General features: G+C 41.8%; 1 protein-coding gene across 1 annotated transcript in view; it reads right to left on the reverse strand.

Moving 5' to 3' along the window:
- The window catches only part of GUF1 (GUF1 homolog, GTPase), a 127481-nt gene that overhangs the window by 93983 nt on the left and 13255 nt on the right, over nt 1-20243 (reverse strand). Inside the window, exons 3-6 of the mRNA XM_030191345.1 lie at nt 17421-17532; nt 13817-13965; nt 10661-10741; nt 836-913 (exon numbers count right to left, since the gene is read on the reverse strand). Of these exons, the coding sequence (XP_030047205.1) occupies nt 836-913; nt 10661-10741; nt 13817-13965; nt 17421-17532 (420 nt within the window). The remainder of the gene's footprint in view (nt 1-835; nt 914-10660; nt 10742-13816; nt 13966-17420; nt 17533-20243) is intronic.

Genomic DNA, 20243 nt, shown 5'->3' on the forward strand with positions numbered 1-20243 from the left:
GATTAAGTCCATATGAACTGTACCTGCTCTCTCCACACCACACCAGAGAGACAGGTCTCAGTGCCATTTCCACTGCAGTCATACAAGTTTGTTGGTGGTTTGTTATGTATCAGTGACTGTAAGAGATAAGATCTTAAACTCACAAGTGACACCAACTACCATGCATCTAGAATCCAGCCGTAGGAAGGCTTTCCCTTTTGTTGTACTGGTGTTACTTTCCACCTACACCACACTCCCTCAACTTTGCCAATTCACACAAGCAGCATTTTCACAATTATTTACTAAATAATGCAATACAGAATTTGATCACAGTAGATTTCACACAATGTTCTTTACACCAATTTGAGCATAGGGAGAAATAAAACTGGGGGAATAAAAAGACATATCAGATAATCTCTGGACCATACACCATGTTCAGAGGAAGTAAATCAAGCAGTAGCAGCTCCTGCCCAGTTAACTCCTGCTGAACAGGTTCTGGTCAGACATTCAGCAGCACTTAACCAGACAGTACCACTGAATATCTTGTCAAGTCACCCCATCATTATACAGGCAGTGTTGAGGACAGAGTCTAAGCTATCTGGGCATCACCAATATTCAGCATAAATAGCGGTTGCAACCTACCTCAATAGCTATCTGGATACCGGCACTGAATATCAGTGGTACCCAGATAATTTGGGTGGCTGTTGAAGACACAGATATTCAACACCAGCAGGTAGATATGGCCCGACACTGAATATCTAGGTCTACATTAACTCGAAGGCAAGCGTTTAATGCTAACCACCATGAGCTGAATATTGACTAGAGAACATAAAACAGTGAGTTTCAAAACACGTACCTTGTTGATAACAGGAATTATAGACAGCTGAGTTTCAAAGGCAAGGAAGAAGTTCGCCACCGTCTGTGCTTGAATACCCTAGAGATAGGATCAAAGACATCAGAACATAAGGAAGGGACTTTATCCAGTTGTCACACTTTTCTCTGCCAAAGCACAGCACGATTGCTCCCTGAACCAGTTGTGCCTGATAAAAATAAATTGTCCTTGAAAAGAAAAAATAAATAAATGCAACACAGCACAATTTGTGAAGTACTCGCTCAGCATCAGGAGCTTAGGCTTCTTTTCATTCATTCATTTCTTTATTTGGATTTATTTATTTACTGCCTTTTTGAAGATGTTCATCCAAGGCAGTGTACAGCAAGAATAAGCTAAGCATAGGCAATAGATAAATACAGCAGTAAAAATATTAAAAATGGTACAAAGTATGGCACAGTATGCTACTTACAATGTTAACATATTACACATATAGATACACAGACATCATATACATTATATGTATGTATTTTTAATCATTATTATTATTTTTATATTATTTTACAAAATTGCCACATATATACTTTTAAAGTCTATGAGTTCATATAATTTATTACATTTATTGTTTTAACTTTTTCTGTAGATAAAAAATTTTTTCTGTTCTGTTTTTTTATCACACATATCATATATAAATGTACTTTTTATAGACTCCTGATGCAGGCCTGACGGCCGAAACACGACGTGTCGAGTCTTCAAACCTTTAATAAAGTATTTTATTTAAGAACATCTTCCAGTTTCTGGTATCCTTGGTCGTACTCCCACTTTTTACCAATTATTGTTTTTACCGTGGGGTGCTTGAGTTTTCCGCTTGCTGGTGGATCTTCTCTCACAGTATGCTACTTACAATGTTAACATATTACACATATAGATACACAGACATCATATACATGTATGCTTTTCTATTTAAAAAAAATGAAAACTAAAGTTCACTGTTGTCAAAGGATGGGCTACAAAATATTTGAGATTAGCAGAGTGAGAGCCTTGATCAATCAGGACAAGGCATCAATGTAGAAAGAATATTTTACATTACAGTCCAACCAAAACATACACTGAAATAATTGCTAGGCAAGAAAGTCTAACCTGATGTAGAAGTTGTAAGATCTATTAAGGTTACAAGACTACTCTAGTCACTATTGGCATTCCTTAGTAGTGAGAACTACCAAATAAAATGTTTGCTAGAGGCTCATGAACTCAGAAGCTGCCCACATTTGTGATAGTAACCAGGAGAAGCGGGAGTGAACTGTGTATACTCAGAAGAGCGCAAATGGACATTTTTTGGAGACAGGTTATTTTCAGGTGATTATCTAAACAGTTCTCCTCACAACTCTTGATTGTTGTAATATTCGTTTATTACTGTACACCGCCTTGAGTGAATTCCTTGAAAAAGGCGGTACATAAATCCTAATAAATAAATAAATAGTGATTTCTGCAAAGCAATTGCATAGATTGCAAGTATTACAGAGTGTGTCTGCCAAACTGCGTCTGAAAGGTAGTAGATCTGATTATGCAACACTGTTTTTACAGGATTCGTATTGGCTGCCTATTTGAGACAGAACTGAATTCAAAATAATGTCTTTTTCAAAATTTTATATGGTCTGTGGCCTGCATATTTGACCAGATTGGTGAATGTGTATAAACCCTCTAGATGTTTAAAATCTGCGAGAGAACTCTTTTTGGCATTACCTTCATTGACTGTTTGTCGTTTAAGCCATAATAAAGAAAAGAGCTTTCTCAGGTGTAGCTCCAGAGTCATTGAATAGCCTCCCTTCTGTCATTAGAAATATGTTTCCTATATGAGTTTTAGAAAAGCTATGAAGACCTGGCTATTTCAACAATTTTTGTAAGGAGAATTAATTGTTTTTGTTATTAGAAATATTCCTCATTATATGAGTTCTCATTATATGAGAAGAGACATTATGAATTGGTTATATTTTATGATTTTGTTAAATGTTATTATATTTGGGTTGCAAAGGTAAATAAATCCCAATAAAAATAAATATATAAATTTTATACCTTGGATATTTTAATGATATGTATGAGCTATTCTGTACTTTAGGTTGCTGTTTTGTATTGTAAAGATTGTTATGGTTGTAACACACTTTGAACTTTTGGGTTAAGCATGAAAGAAGTGCTGTCATTGAATTATTAAATTAGCCCTTCCCACTATTCCAGAACCTATGGGATAATTGTGTCCATCAACCAGCAGGTGGAGAAACAGAACTGAAAACTAAGCCGAGACATATCTCTCTTGGCATCCAGTTCAGCTCCTTAATATTTACGTACACAAGCAGTAACATAATAGATGACGGCAGAGAAAAACCTGCACAGTCCATCCAGTCTGCCCAACAAGATAAATTCATATGTGCTACTTTTTGTGTATACCTGACCTTGATTTTCATCTGCTATTTTCAGGGCACAGGTCGTAGAAGTCTGCCCAGCACTGGCCCCGCCTCCCACCACCGGCTCTGCCACCCAATCTCCGCTAAGCTTCTGAGGATCCATTCCTTCTGAACAGGATTCCATTTTGTTTATCCCACACATTTTTGAATTCCGTTACCGTTTTCATCTGCAGTAAGGAGAAACTCAATAAAAACACAACCTTAAACAACTCGCTAACCTAACAATAACCAGAGGAGCAAACGTGTGGACCTGTCTCGTCTCTGGACAACTTGTAGAGAACAAGAGATATGCAGGAAGCACCATGCAAGGTGACAGTCGTTATTTGACCCATTACTTCACACTAACTAAACATCTCAGAAACCTCAGCCAGGCATCTGGGAAGCAGTAATGGAAAGAAAATTATCATGCAAGATCTAATTTCTCCTTCCACTACATAGCTTTCCAGTATTACAGAACCTGTGGGATGTTTAAAAACAATCTGTAGAGTGGGTGGGATCCTGCCACTGCTGCCTCAAGGATCGAAGCCCCAAAACTGGTTTCTGAGCATGCTGCAATGTCCACCCTGTAGTGCTTGCCAAAAGTATACAGTGTCAACCACCTTACTGTCTTTCACATATGTACTGCAGACAGTAAGGTAGTCTCTGCCCAGGATGTCGCTGTACGCCTTGAGTCCGCAAGGCCTGAGGCGCCTGATTCCATGCAAGCAAATAAGCTGATGCAATAGTCTCCTTCAGTCATCTAGCAATTGTGGGCTTGGAAGCCATGAGGCCAAGTCTCTGCTTACCAAAACAACAGACTGTCCGATTTGCAAAACTCATTTGTGACTTTCAAATATCTAGTTTGGACTCTACATACATCCAGAAGCTTCAAGGAAGAATACTGAGCCTCTTCATCCCCTTTGTGAAAGGATGGAAGCTCCACAGATTTGTTGAGATGAAATGCTGATACCACATTGGGAAGAAAGAAAGGAACCGTGCACAGGGAGACCCCACCTCCAAAAAGCACATAAAGGGATCCCGACAAGAGATCTGAGCAGAGAAAGGAGAAAGTCCGCACTCAGAACATCAGCCCTCTAACGTCCTCCACACCCTCACATATGCCATGAATGTAGAGCTTTTCCCAAGCCTGAAAGCCTGAAGCAAGGTATCGATTACTGAATCAGAATAACCTTTTTGTTTCAACCGACCCTTTCAATGGCCAAGCCATAAGACTAAAGGAGAACGGATCCTCCACAAGCCCTGGACCTTGCTTCAGTAGGCCGTTTATCTGCAGAAGATGGAGAGGGTCCCCATCCTGCAGTCAAATCAGGTCTACACACCACAGCCAATCCGGGACGGTATAATGTGATCCTTTTCAACATGTGGCCTATCATGGGCCAAGTAGGGAAGACATACAGTAGGGCACCAATCCCCATCAAGCCCGGTTCTTTCCAATGGCTGAAGAACTCGGGCACTTTGACATTCTTTTTCATCACCATCAAGTCCAAAAGCGAAGAACCCCATTGGTCCACTATCAGCTGAAAACTCTGGTTGGATAGTTCCCATTCTCCCTGGTCCAAGGAGTGCCTGCTGAGAAAGTTCACCTCCACATTCAAGGACCCAATGATGTGAGCTTCCAACAAGCAGAGAAGATTTTTCCTCACCCAACTCATGAGGGAGGCTGTCTCCAGTGCCATTGGACGGCTGCGGGTCCCGATTGCTTGTTGATAAGCCTCCACCATTGCACGGTCGGAAAAAATTTGGACTGAAGCCCCCACCAGAAAGTGAGCGAAGTCATGTAAGGCATTCCACACTGCCCTGGGCTCCAAGCAATTTATCAACCACTGAGACTCCTATTCCATCCAGGTGCCCTGCACCACATGGAACTTGTAATGAGCTCCCCAACCTGACTTGTTGGCGACCATTGTCACCATCTCCATTGTGTTATCTGAAAGGGAGTTCAGATGGTCAAATTATTGGGCGACAGTCACCCCTGCATACTCCATCTGGCAACCAGCGACCAAGGAAGATGAAGGTTGTACTTCTGTGACACCAGAGATCAATGGACGAGAGGAGACTCCTGTAATGGCCACATATGAACCATTGCTCATGGCACTACTTCCATTGCCGCTCTCATTGACCCCAGACCCTGGACATAGTCCCAGACCATGGGCCTGTCTTGACTAAAGAGAAGCTAATCTGTTGAGCCAGCTTTGATCGTCTGTATTCCATGAGGAAGATCCTCTATCTTGCTGTGTCGAATACAGCACCCAGATACTCCAGTGCCTGCAATGGACTTAGACTATTCTTCTTGAAATTGATCACCCAACCCAATGACTGCAAAGATGGACAACTTTGTCTGTTGCTAACACGCTGTCCGAATTGGATGACACAGTTCCAGCTGGGCGTTGCAGACTGCTGATGCTTCTTCTGACATGCTCTAGCCACGAACAAGCTGCACACTGTTGTTGGAAGGTCTAAAGAAGCCACTTCAAAGGCTTGTTTCAGTGAGCCTTCTATCCTGTACATCATTTAGAACAGGAGTTTTCAACCCAGTCCCTGGGGCACACCCAGCCAGTCGTGATTTTCAGGATTTCCCCTTTGAATTCAATGGGGATATTCTGAAAACCCCAACTGGCTGGGTGTGCCCCGAGGACTGGGTTGAAAACCTCCGATTTAGAGCAATGCTCCCTTCCATCGGAAAGGTGGTCTTCTTAATCACTGCCGTAACAAGCAAGTCCGCACTGGGAAGCTGCAAATTCTCTTTCTCCTCCAGAACCAACGGGCAGAGGGAAGTCATGGCTCTTCCCACTCTCAGTCCCATGTCCAGTGAGAACCATTTTCATGTAATCAGGCCCTGAACGTTTGGATGCATCAGGAAGGCCTTAGAAGGACCTCTAATGTCTTCATTATCTATGAATATGAACTTCTGATGCAAAAGCAGAAGACTCCTTGATGGAAAGCACCACCAATGCCTCAGAAATAAAAAGAGTACTGAGTACCTCTTTATGAAATAAACTCAGTACTTTGGGTCATCTCTCTCCTCTAATGGCTCCTTCAATGATGATTCATCTGAATAGACCCAGGCCACTCAGATAACGACAGAGAAGAACAGATAAGACCTCCAGGAGTGGACAGATGAGGCTAAACGAGATCTCTTAGGAGCCGGATGGGCAGCAGGGCGAGAAACTGAAGCACACTATAGCAACTCCTGACTGTCCATGCTTCAATAAATAGGCCTGGTGTAAGAGCAGTATAAACTCTGGAGAAACAAAGATCCCAATGCAGCTAAATGTTCTGTCAGGCCCTGAGGTTGTAACATGGCAGCTGTGCTCAGCGCATAATCAAACAGAGGCTGTTCCTCACTGCCAGTCAGCCCTGACAAAATGGAACCCATTCCCTTGCTCTCCTGCGTCAAACTGCGCACTGGGCCTGCTGGAAAGCCTGAAGTCCCCAGTATATTCAGATGCTGTGCCAAATCCGAAGACATGCTGCCGCTGACCATTTCTCCCCTGTTCCATGTGAATATCTTTTTAGTTGGAGGGGCCATATCACCATCCCCAATATCTCTCCCCAATTTGTCATTTTACATCTGCACGAAGGGGTGTAGTTATTAATGCATACTATTAAGACGTGTTATTTTACCATTACTTTGTGCTGTTTTAACACAGGACCCATTTTATGCAATGAGACCCGGTTACTAATAACTGGTGTTAACAGTTAATATAACACCTTAGCAGTAATGTTAGTAACCTCCCCCATTCGTACATACATTTTTGTGTGTAAATAATAAAAAGTACAATTATTCATTCACATGGCACATTCCCACTTTACAACTCAATATACAAAACAATTCTATTCAAATTATGTCATGTCACTAACAGCAACAAAAACTCTCTCCCTGTGCAAAGTAACAGAAAACACTGCAAAGTGACATTCAGAGGTTTACTATACTAGCTAGCACACCAAGTCCAAGAACTCAAACTGCACCAACCTACCAAATGAAAAAAAGTCACCACTGCAAATATTTTAGAATATCAGTACAACTCCAGTTGGGGGGGAAAAAAAAAAGAGAACAAGCTGGATTGCTAGATTCATACTTAGAATTTACAGATTAACAGGTGTAGGCTACCAGAATCCCTCACTGCAGTTACATAAGGAAGACTACAAATTAAATAGATATGCAGACAAAAAAGAAATGGAAAACCCCAAAACCAGACCCTATGATCTGTGGAATGCCGGGGGGGGGGGGGGGGGGGGGGGGGGGGGAAGAGGAACAGAAATGTATTTCCTCCTGTATTTAGCAAATACAAAGAAATGGACATTTTCAAATCTGACATTTCATTCACTAAAAATGAAAATATAATTTGCTGTACCTATGTTATCATTTTACTTTTCCAGACGAGCTGATTCTGGTTTCTCTTTACCACTTCTCCTGGTTTGGTTTTCTCCTAAATCCTCTTCCAGAATCTCATTCCCATTTCTATTTCTTCACCAACCTTGTCTTCTTCCCTTCCTCCCCTACATTTATCGGACATTGAGCCTTCTTTTTCATCTTTTTTTTTTCTCCTTTTCTCTCATTTGCTTCTTTATCTACTTTTATACCAAAGTTTATGCCTCTTCCTCCTTCCTTCCAGCTTCCTTTTTTTCACCTTCACCTACTTACCAGCTTTCAGCTTCCTATGCTTACCTCCTAGTCCTTCAGTTCCTGTATCTCTCTTTTTTTTTTCATTCTCCTCCTCCCCTCTTTCACCCATTTTCCAATTTCCAGCTTCATCTCCTTTCCTCTGCCTTTCATCATCAACTCCTGCTTCTTCCCTGTCATTCATCATTTCTCTACTTCTAGTCCCTTTCTTATGTCTTACCCCTATTCAAGTTCCCATTACCTCTCAAACCTCCGTTTCCATACTTTCTCACCTCCATCAAAGACCTCATCTTTCTCACAGCATTCTCTCTCCCTTTTCCTTGCATCATCCCTGCCTCCCACCTCTCCCCTACATCAATAGTTCCCAATCCTGGTCCTGGAGGCACCTCAGCCAGTCAGGTTTTCAGGTTATCCACAAAGAATATTCATGAGAGAGATTTGCATGCACTGCCTCCACTGCATGCAAATCTCTGATGAATACTCACTGTGGATATTCTGAAAACTTGACTGGCTGGGGTGTCTCCAGGTTTGGGAACCACTGCCCTACATCCATTCCCCCATTTCTTCTCATTTACTCTACTTTTCTTCTTCCCCCCTCCATCCCCATCTTCCCCTGCAAGCATCATGCCCCTTCTCCCAACCCAAACATAAGCTTTCAGCCCCCCTCAAGCATCAGAACATGATGCCCCTTCTCTCACCCCTATCCCCAGTATCTGCCAGCAACTCCCCTCTTCCACTCCCTCAATGATCCAGCATCTCTCCCTCCGTTCTTTATGTCACCAGTGCCACGGCAATTAAAGAATCATTACTGTGCATGCCATGGAGTCTTCCCTGCTCTTTGCCACCCCATTCTAATAACAGGAAGTTGAGTCAAAGGAGACAGGATGCAGCAGAGCACAAGGAAGGCTCTGCAGTACATGTGGTAGAAATTCCTTAATTGCTGCCATTGGACTAGCAGGATGCAGTAGCAGCAGTCGAGTGGGGTTGGGGGTTAAAATCTGAACAGGCCTGAGCCAGTGTGGCCAACCCTTGTTAAATTTGACTTAATATCAACTTTAGTCATTAGTCTAGAAAAAAAAAAACGTCCTTCAATTTTATAAAAATATTTACTGAAAGGGCTTTTGGCTGTATTAAAATACTGACTAATTTTACAGTGGGTCTCTGTGTTTTGTATGGATCCTTTCTAAATATTAAACAGTACTAATTACCTCATTCTACTCAACATAATTGCTTCACTCTAGCTTTATATATAATAGATTAAAATGGGGGGGGGGGGGAGAGTTATCAAGCTACAAAAGGACACTAATCTATGTTCTGTGCATTTTAATGCAAATTAAAAGGGAACTAACACTAGGTGTAGTGCCCTAAAATAACCCCAGCAAGCTTCTAAATTGAAACATGATCCCCGAGTGGTAGTACCACCAAGCCCACCGCTAAAGGTTAGCAGCACCATTTTGAATTTGGGAATCACTCCTGCCCACACCACTTACTAAACCTTTACCGATTCCATTAAGGCAGGCCTTCAGGAGGGTGGGCAAAAGGGTTAGGGGGTTGCATGGGGAGGGGGGAACACTTCCACTTGAGTCTGATTGGCGGTGACTTTGGGTGGGGGGGGGGGGGGGTAGGGGAGGCAGCCCAATGCTCCTAGACCGCTGTACTAATACTACTTGCAAGGTGGCTTGCAGGCAAAAATTAACCCTAGAAATAAGAAAGGGCCTGGTTCTCCCATCAATTCCGAATGCACAGGTATCCACAACTTGAAACACAGTTCAAAACCCATTCCTGCCACGAGGCCAGAGATCACATAGGCAAGAATGCTAAGACATTCCAGATTAGTACAAAGTGTATATCACAGAGGCCATGGAAAAGTGCAAAACCTCCATATTTCTAGTGTTTTATTTTAGTATAGCTATATTGCATTTTCTGAGCTGGGAGCAGCCATGAAATTGCAAGACAGCTAGAAGTTTGTGGTTTGACATTTCGCCTATGCTAACTTATGCTAACTTGTGATACCTGCAGTATCCAGATAAACAATCAGAAGGAGAAGTAAGTGGGTGTGGGTGAAATTGTAGGCTCAGCAAGAGGGTGGAAGGGGCTAGTATAATGACTATGCATAACAAGGACATAGGTCAACCCATTATCTAATGAAGACTTATGCTTTATATGACAGACTTTAAACTGTCAAAGAATTTGAGGGAATAAATGATAGAAGTTGATGGAACGTGCTGGAACAGGATTCATCATAACAGGAAATAGAATATTCTGGAAAGATGCATATTCGTTAGGTAGGAAGGGTAATTATAATTAAGATAATGAAGAAAGGAAGAAAAAGTATTTAAGAGGAAACAGAACTGAGGACGGCGAGTCTCAGTGGACATATTGACAGCCCCCAGGGAAAACTCTGTTCATTATTTGCTACATATTATGCTCTATTGGAATTTTATTTGTTGATATTTCAGTAATTACTGATTGGCTTCTTTGACAATTTGAATAAACATTTATTATATCTAACACTTATTTTGTAGCTGAAGTTTATCTTGCCTGGGGGGGTAAGGGTCCACCCTCCAGGAGACCTGCAGAAGGTTACTCCTAAAGGAAGACTGGTAGGTGATACATGAGAACTATTTACTACTCCACTGTTCCTTTTTAACTTTTTTTTTTTTCAATCCACTAAAGGTGTTCAGTATGTAATGCACTTGATTCAGCACATTTTACAAGTGATAAAAATGTATCAGCAAACCAAAATTTAAAAAACATAATACTCTTTACCTCATTTGCATCCACCACAAGTATCACACCTTGACAAGCTGAGAGTGATCTTGAAACTTCATAACTAAAATCTACATGACCCTGAGAAAAAGAGCAAATAAATTAAATGCTTCCATAGTTCTAGCAAAAATGAAAAGGAAAATTCCACAAAAGTATTATATATTGAGTGAAATTCTGGAAATGGCACCCAAAGTTAGGCGCTGGGAAGATCCGTGCTAATCTAATATTCAGCAAAGGGCACTCTGTGCAGAGCATCATCTGCAGAATACTAGCTTAGTGTGAATCTCGCGCCTAATCTTTGGAAACTAGATTTATGCCTGCTAAAACCTGGTGTAATGCTGGCACCCAGTTTAAGCACAGAAATTACACTATTCTATACCACACTGCACCTAAATCCTGGGAACACCTGGATCCTCCCTCGGCCACGCTCCCATTACAGTTGTGAACGAGAGAAGTTAAGCACTCAGTTTACAGAACAGGAGCGTCAGTTATGCATACAACAGTTAATTAGCACCAATTAATGCTTGTTAAGGCCAATTATTGGTACTTAATTTAGTGCCAATTAACTGACCCTATTCTATAACTGGGCACATAAGTGAGTGCCTAACTTTAGACACAATTTATAGAATTTGGGGGATTACATCTACCTCATCCCTCGTAGTTACTGTACCTACAATTAGCTTTAAGTTATTTTATTAGATCACTGACTTTACTTAAAAATAACCCTCTGCAACTGACCATGCTACCATAAACATAAAAATACATGATATATATATATATATCCTATATAATAATTCTCACCTCCAACGTTCAAATGTGCCTCCCTCGGAGGTGGTCTGCTAGGCAGGCACACACTGACGTCAGTGACAGCTGATTCTGAGGCAAGGGAAGGAGTAGGGAAACCTACTCCTCCCCCTGCCTCAGAATCAGCTGTCACCCCCGCATTACAGCCCCCTGGACCCCCCCCCCTTCCGCGACCCTGTCGACCCCCCTTCCCGCCGAAAACCACCCCCCGCCGCCGTTGTCGACTACCTGTGCTGACGGGGGACCCAAATGCCCAACAGCCGAAGTCCTGTTCTGCCCTTCGTGGCGTTGGTTCCTCAATGATCTTCTCTTCAAGTTTCTGTGCTTGCGACAGAACGTCTGACAGAATGTCTGACATCAGACGCACACACAGAAACTTGGAGAAGATCCGCGAAGGGCAGAACAGCACTTCGGCTGTCGGGGGTTTGGGTCCCCCGTCAGAACAGGTAGTCGACAACGGCGGTGGGGGGCAGTTTTCGGCGGGAAGGGGGGTCCACGGGGCCGTAACGCGGGGGTTGAAAACAGAGGGATGGCAGACTGTGGAACACCGAGGGACGGTGGGGGATTGCCTGCCTAGCACCCGTTTCATTGGTTACAGAAACGGGCCTTTTTCCTAGTGTGTGTGTGTATATATATATATATATATATATATATATATATATACACACACACACACACACACACATATACATACATACACACTAGTGGAACCAAACCCGTTTTGTCAACAATGAAACGGGTCCTAGCAAGGCTCTCGTGTAAGCATTTTTTTTCTCTCTCCCCTGCCCATCCCGCGATTCTCTCCTCTCCATCCATGTCCATCGGTATGTTCTCTTTATGTATGAGAGGCATGGTATTTGAAAGGCTGTATTTGAATATGTGTGTGGTGGGGGGTTGTGTATTGTGCTATCCCTCTGAGCAAAGGTGACCACTCAACTCCAGTCCCTCTACTTTGGGAGCTGCATATGAAAAACTGGCAGTGTGCTTGCATTATATACTACAGCAGCTCTGATTGGACATATGTATCACAGCAGGCCTATGATAAAGATCATATTAAAAAAAGGCTATAGCTGCCTAGCAAGGCTCTCGTGTAAGCGTTTTTTTCTCTCTCCCCTGCCCTCCCCTCCATGTCCAGCGATTCTTCCCTCCCCTCCCCTCCCATCTCATGCCCTCCATGTCCAGCGATTCTCCTCTTCCCTGCCCTCCCATCCGTGTCCCGCGATTCTCTCCTCTCCATCCATGTCCATCGGTATGTTCTGTTTATGTGTGAGAGGCAGTTTCTGGGGAGAGAGGCATGGTATTAGAAAGGCTGTATCAGAGAGAGAGAGAGAGAGAGAGAGAGTGAGAGTGAGAGAGAGTGTGTTTGAGAGACAGCGAGAGAGAGTGTGTGAGAGAGTGTGAGAAAGAAAAAGTGAGTGTGAGAAAGAGAGAGAGTGTGTGAGTGAGAGAGAGAGAGAGAGCGAAAGAGTGAGTTGCATATCTCTACATCTGATACAGTAGCTGAGAGCAGGAACGGATCATGTCCTATTGGAACAGCTCTGTTAACCAAACCTATTATCTTCCCCTCCCCCTGCCAGCCTGAGGATTGCAGGAGCCTGAACAGGCAGACGAATTGAAGTGATCTGACTCTGCCACTCGGTTTCATTGCTTTTAATCTGAGCTCTAATGCATTTAGGCAAATAGGCAGGGGCATTTAATGTCATGCTAAGTGCTTCTCCTCCCATGTCCAGGGATTTGTACCTGAAAGTTCTCTGGTTGGCTGGCTTCTGTTCCGTTCCTAACATTTCCTGACGTCAGCCAGCCTCCAGGGTTCCCTTCCCTCTCACTATTCCGCCCTCCTCTGATGTCATCACGTTTTGACATGAGGGCGGGACAGTGAGAGTGAATGGAACGCTGGAAGCTGGCTGATGTCAGGAGATGCTACGAACCCAGCCAGCCAGACAACCATGGAACATTGGAGGTGCAAATTATTATATAGGATATGCATATATATATATTTATTTGTAGCATTTGTATCCCACATTTTCCCACCTATTTGCAGGTTCAATGTGGCTTACATTGTTACATAATGGAGGAACGCTAAGGACTAAGAAAAAAGTAACTAGATGCCCAATATGATCTGTCCTCAGCTATCATCAGGTGATCAGAATATGGAGAATGAAGAAGTAGAGCTCATTTCCTCAAGATACATCAGCTTTTATTTTTCTTGAATCTACACCTTTCTGAGAGTGTTATTCTTGGCTCTCCTTTCTTTTCAACTTAAAACCAAATTTTCAGTCATAATTAAAATATATATATATTGTATCTTTTATAAAGAACTCATAAAACAGAGATAAATAAAAGATGACTTACTGGTGTATCGATAAGATTCAACAGATAGGTTTTTCCTTCAGAAGGGTAAAAGAGAGATGCTGTCTGTGCCTTTACGGTTATTCCTCGCTCCCGCTCCACCTGCAGTTTATCCAGAACTTGCTTGTTGAGCTCAGTTTTCTGAATTGCCCCTTAAAATAAAAAATACTGGCAATGTTTCAAAATCTATTGTGCAATTCAAGCTTACAATCTCTACAATTCCAGTTATCAGTGAAATAGAAAGTTGTGTTATTCTGAACATGCCTGTTTGACTGAAAGGCATTGATTCTTCAGTAACGTGCAGCTTCATTGTCTCAACAGGTCAGAATATTCATGCTTCTGTCTTATTAAATTAGAACAGCAAATCTTCTCTATATACAAGACATTTAGGCCCCTATTTTATATATGGTACCTAAAATTAACGAGCGGTAGGCAATTACACCTAAGTGTCTTCTAAATACTGTGCGTAGGTATTTAGAATATGCTTAGGTGTAGTTCATGCAACTACATCTGCATGTGTCCATTTATACCAATGAAAAGCTGGCGTAAAACATCCCTGCGTGTAGATTTACTCGCACTGGCCCATATTTTATAACAACGCATGTAGATTTTGGAGCACTCATGAAACTCTCATTTCCAAGCCCAAAAGCACGCCCCTTTTTGACTGTGTGCGTTACAATTTAGGCGTACACTACAGAATATGCTTAGCAATGTACGTGCGTAAATTCTAATTTTTGCCAATTAGTGCTCATTATTGTTTAAGAGCTATTAACGACTAACAGCTTTTTGAAACAATTAATGTACGCATATATAGAATACACCTAGACTTACGCTCAGAACTAGGCGTGCTATATAGAATCCAGGAGTTAGGGGGCAATTTCTATAACTGGACATCCCCCTTCAGGGGCTTTAATGCTGTGCGGTGAGAGCCTATTCTATAACAGCATTTGGATGACTAGATTCAGTTATGGCATTCTAGTGCAATATGGCATTGGTGTGCCTAACATTTACGTGCCCACCAGAAGCGGAGCCAGGTTGACGACGCGGGGGGAGCGAGAGCTGACTTCCACCGGTGCTGGCGCACATTTTCAATGCAACACATTGAGAAAAAAATAGGCGCCGGAGCTGGCAGAACTCCATTTGGGGGAGCGGCCGCTCCCCTGGCACCCCCCCCTGGCTACGCCACTGGTGCCCACAGTTACACAAGCCATAGATCTGGCATAGTTGCGGTAATGAAAATGCAGTGAGGGTGAGGAGTGGCCTAATGATTAGTGCAGTGGGTTGAGATCTCTCAGCAGCTCCATGTGATCTTGGGCAAGTCACTTAACTCTCCACTGCCCCAGGTACAACAGTAGTACAATGTACTACTTAGATTGTGAGTCCACTAAAAACAGACCCAGTAACTGTAAAATGAAACTGTAACCACTTAGGTCTAAGTGGTATATAAATACTGAAATTAATAAATGAATATTGTATGAGTTGCCTACTTTTCAAAGCTTTTTTCCAGAAGTAAAATGTTTTACTTGCAGAAAACAGACTTTTTGAAAATTGCCCAGTGCGTGCAATTTCAGCATTCCACAACTAAATGGAGCCTATTCTATAAAGAAGTAATTGCCTACTTTCTTTATCGAATACTAGCATGACAGGTCAAAATTTTTAACCAGGAAACAAACTTGCTTGGTGGCAGAACATTAAAATATGGTTGTGTTACATCGATTAAATATAATGCCCACTATATTGTAGCAAATTATCAGTAATATATTATCCATTGAAAAGAAACTCAATTATTACTGTGATTATTTTTCTTTAAACCTTCAAAGGTAAACCCAGTGTCTCTTATTAATCACCATCACACTGTTTTATGTGTGGTTTCAGGGTTCATATCCTTCGTATCACTGGTCATGGCATATACTCTTATGTTTCATTTTCTTAATTTTTTTATGTATTATTATCAACTAAAAAGTCTGGTTGTACAGCAGCTTATAAATTCTTAAGAAGCTGGAAACATAAGGCTATACACCGACAAGTGTTTCGCCAACAGGGCTTTCTCAAGGTATACCCCTAAAAAATCAAAAAGAGTAGTCAGACCTCTATTTAGAAAACTTTTTCTCAGTATAGATATAACTTACTGGTCTGTTACCTTTAAGTCTCAAAACGAGTATCCAATGATTAATACACCAGCTGCCAACATGGCCGAGGCGTTCTATTTGGGAGGTTTTTAACGATCCAAACACATGACTCCCCCAGCCAATAGCAGCATCTATCAAATTAATGATTGCCATTCAATTTCTCTGTTAAGTCCATGAGGCTCAACTGCATTCAATTTATAGATCCAGCGTTGCTCCTTGTAATTCAGAATCGCATCTGTATTACCTCCTTGAGCCTGTTTAGTAACAGTGTCAATAATTCTCCAACGTAGGTCAGTTATAGAATGATGCATTTGCGTCCAATGTTGGACTAAAGGTGCCTCTTTCGAGTGGTAATGTTGGATTTATGCTCTGTTAAGTCAAACTTTCACTGGTCTACTGCTCATGCCTAAATATATTTTATTACAAGGGCATTGGATGATGTAAACAGCATTATGAGTACTGCAGTCAGTGTTCCTCTGTGCAAAGATTGTGAAGTTGTTATATGGGGAAGTTCAACTATTTCCCTGTATCACTAAGGCGCACCATTGACAGGAACCACAATGGCTATGTTTAGCATCTGCTGTTATTATCATTTTATCAGATTTATATTTAATTAGTTCACCTACATCGATGACATATTTTAGATCTGGGCAGCATCTCATGAGCAATTACAACAATTTGTTTCCTGGTTAAACTCTCTGGACAAAAATCTTCAATTTGATCAAGGTCAATATTTTAGACACACAGAGCTGGTGTAAATGCTTGTGCCTGGATTATAAAATACTACAAATTTATGTGCATGCTTCCACAACTGTGTGTATAAATGTGTGCTCCTGCCCACGCACCACCCAAATTTCACCCATGTGAATGTCCACTTGCAAAGTACGCACCACTGAATACTGGCACACACAGAATATTCTGAAGCCTGAAACTGTTCAATTTCACTCATAAAGGACCAGAATACCATCATTTACACTCGCTAAATAAGGCAATTTGTAGCCTAAGCACCCACATTTATGTGCTCCTTATGCATGTAAGTGTTCAAAATAATGGCATATGCGTGCATAAATGCAAAAAAAAAAAGTAAGTCTGTCTATGCACTATCCTGCAAATACCTGCTTAACTTACATATAATGTATTTGTAAAGGAGGGTAAACACACAGCAAAGCAGGTCTCCCACAATAATGTAAATTACAAGGGTACCTGCTGCATTTAGGCATGTGCACTTACACCAGCACTATGGCTGGCGCCTAAATGTTAGATGGGTCAATTCCAGGTTTCACTAGTATTCTATAAGGGAATGTAGATGCCTAGATTCCTATGATAAAATAGGTTCCTACTGCATATCCTCAGAGCACCTAAATGGAGGTGCCCAGTTACAGAAATGCCTCTTCAATATTTAATAAAATAATCTTGCATTTCATTTTGGTGTTAATTCCACAAAACAGAGTATGCTGACCTAGATTTTAAAAACATACCTGTTAATTCAAGCAGCCTATCTGCCAGAGTGCTTTTACCATGGTCTACGTGAGCTATGATGCTGAAATTTCTGATGTTTTCTACAGGAAATCCAGACATATCCAGCTTATCCTAAAAAAATACTAAAGATATTGAATTTGTCCAAGGCACAGTTCGGTACACACCTGCTAACTGTGCGTTCTGGATCCCAAAGGATTAAGCAACCTTTTTTTGAACTTTAATTTAGATGCTTGATACCACAGAGCTTTACTAAGTTGGACAGAAAGGGAAACAGATGAAAGCCAATGTTACTGAACACACACTTGTAAAGTTTGACAGAAAATGAACTCAACAAAGTTTCATATTATGTCATGGTAAACTTCTTCACCTGGAACTAGTTTGCCAGCCACATCAAAGTCATTAGCTCAAACCTAGCCTTTCCATGACCTGTCCCAATACTGCTCACTGCCATTAAGCACAACACCACCCCCCACACTAATTCAGACATATTTCCAACCTATCCCTGTGTTGCAAGCATGAAGATCTCTTCAGAATAAACTCATTTCAAAATTCCATGAAGATCGGCCATCTATGTCAACTGAGTCTGTACCATTCTCCCTCTTTCTGCCATTAACATCTTTTGTATCTATCCCTATGCACAATCGAACTCTACCATTGTTCTGGCTCCTATAATCTCCACTGGATTCCTGTTCTTCATATCTACTACCCTGCTATTTGAAAAAAATAATCCCTTATCAACCTCTCAAATTTTTCTCCCTTTAGCTACCTTTATTAAGCTGTGCTAGATATTTAACTATTTGCATTCTATCCCCACCCCTTCCTTTCTCTTTAGGCAAGCCAATCTTCTTTTGCAGGACTTAGAGACTTGCACCAGCTTTTCAGTGCCATGTTTACCTCCTCTTTGCCATCGAGACCCAGGGACTCCTACTGTCTCTTTGCTGTTGGCAACTACTCTGTCTTTCTCTTCGCAGTGGGAGTGGAGCCCTAAGGATCTGTTTGTGCATTCATAAACACAGATATGGATAAATGGAACCTCTCCAAAAGGTGCTATAAGTGACACTTTTTTAGTGGATTAACTTAATACATGAGCAAAAGATGGCAATACTGGAAAATAAGACCAAGGTCACACCTCCTTTGGCAGGGAGGGGCAGCAGGAAAACTATTTGGGACCAGAGCAGTGTATGAGTAACATATTCAGGATTCTAAAAAGAAACTTTAAAACAAATCAGGAACGTAATAAGTTTTCAAGAGATCAGACTCTTTGGAACTAATAAAAATTTTTTATCAAAATTATGAACATCTGACCATATGAACCACAGAAATCTATCAACATAGGTGCTCATTTTCAAAGCAGATGGAGGCCTTAAAATGCCTAAAAAAAGGTTCATCTGCTAGGGGGTGTGTTGTGGCAGGACTAGGGAGGACCCAAAAGTAGGACGTACCATGGCATACTTTGTATTGTTACTGTACACCGCCTTGAGTGAATTCCTTCAAAAAGGCGGTAAATAAATCCTAATAAAATAAATAAAATGATTTTCAAATGGGAAGAAATGTCCACGTCTAAAAAGAAGGATGTTTTTATCTAGACCTGTTTCAGTCATGTCCAAGTTACAAAAAGGTTGCTCTAATTGAGCAGATAAACATTGGAGGGATTAAGGCATGACACCTCCTTAATCCACCAGTTGTTGCTGTCCCCCCCTTGAAAGTGGAACTTGAAAGGAAAACCAGGCTCTACGGCCATAATGCCTGCAGCTGGCATTCTGAACAGGTAAAAGGTAACCAGGTAAGAGGAATAACCTAGTTGTTAGTGGACCCAGGTTCAAGTCCCACTTCAACTCTTTTTTTTATGTCTCTCTGTATAAAATAGTAAATTCTGTGCCTTCCAGATACAGAAAAATACAGTGGGGGAAATAAGTATTTGATCCCTTGCTGATTTTGTAAGTTTGCCCACTGACAAAGACATGAGCAGCCCATAATTGAAGGGTAGGTTATTGGTAACAGTGAGAGATAGCACATCACAAATTAAATCCGGAAAATCACATTGTGGAAAGTATATGAATTTATTTGCATTCTGCAGAGGGAAATAAGTATTTAATCCCTCTGGCAAACAAGACCTAATACTTGGTGGCAAAACCCTTGTTGGCAAGCACAGCGGTCAGACGTCTTCTGTAGTTGATGATGAGGTTTGCACACATGTCAGGAGGAATTTTGGTCCACTCCTCTTTGCAGATCATCTCTAAATCATTAAGAGTTCTGGGCTGTCGCTTGGCAACTCGCAGCTTCAGCTCCCTCCATAAGTTTTCAATGGGATTAAGGTCTGGTGACTGGCTAGGCCACTCCATGACCCTAATGTGCTTCTTCCTGAGCCACTCCTTTGTTGCCTTGGCTGTATGTTTTGGGTCATTGTCGTGCTGGAAGACCCAGCCACGACCCATTTTAAGGCCCTGGCGGAGGGAAGGAGGTTGTCACTCAGAATTGTACGGTACATGGCCCCATCCATTCTCCCATTGATGCGGTGAAGTAGTCCTGTGCCCTTAGCAGAGAAACACCCCCAAAACATAACATTTCCACCTCCATGCTTGACAGTGGGGACGGTGTTCTTTGGGTCATAGGCAGCATTTCTCTTCCTCCAAACACGGCGAGTTGAGTTCATGCCAAAGAGCTCAATTTTTGTCTCATCTGACCACAGCACCTTCTCCCAATCACTCTCGGCATCATCCAGGTGTTCACTGGCAAACTTCAGACGGGCCGTCACATGTGCCTTCCGGAGCAGGGGGACCTTGCGGGCACTGCAGGATTGCAATCCGTTATGTCGTAATGTG

This window comes from Microcaecilia unicolor, chromosome 2, assembly GCF_901765095.1.
Source record: "Microcaecilia unicolor chromosome 2, aMicUni1.1, whole genome shotgun sequence".
Classification (NCBI taxonomy): Eukaryota; Metazoa; Chordata; class Amphibia; order Gymnophiona; family Siphonopidae; genus Microcaecilia; species Microcaecilia unicolor.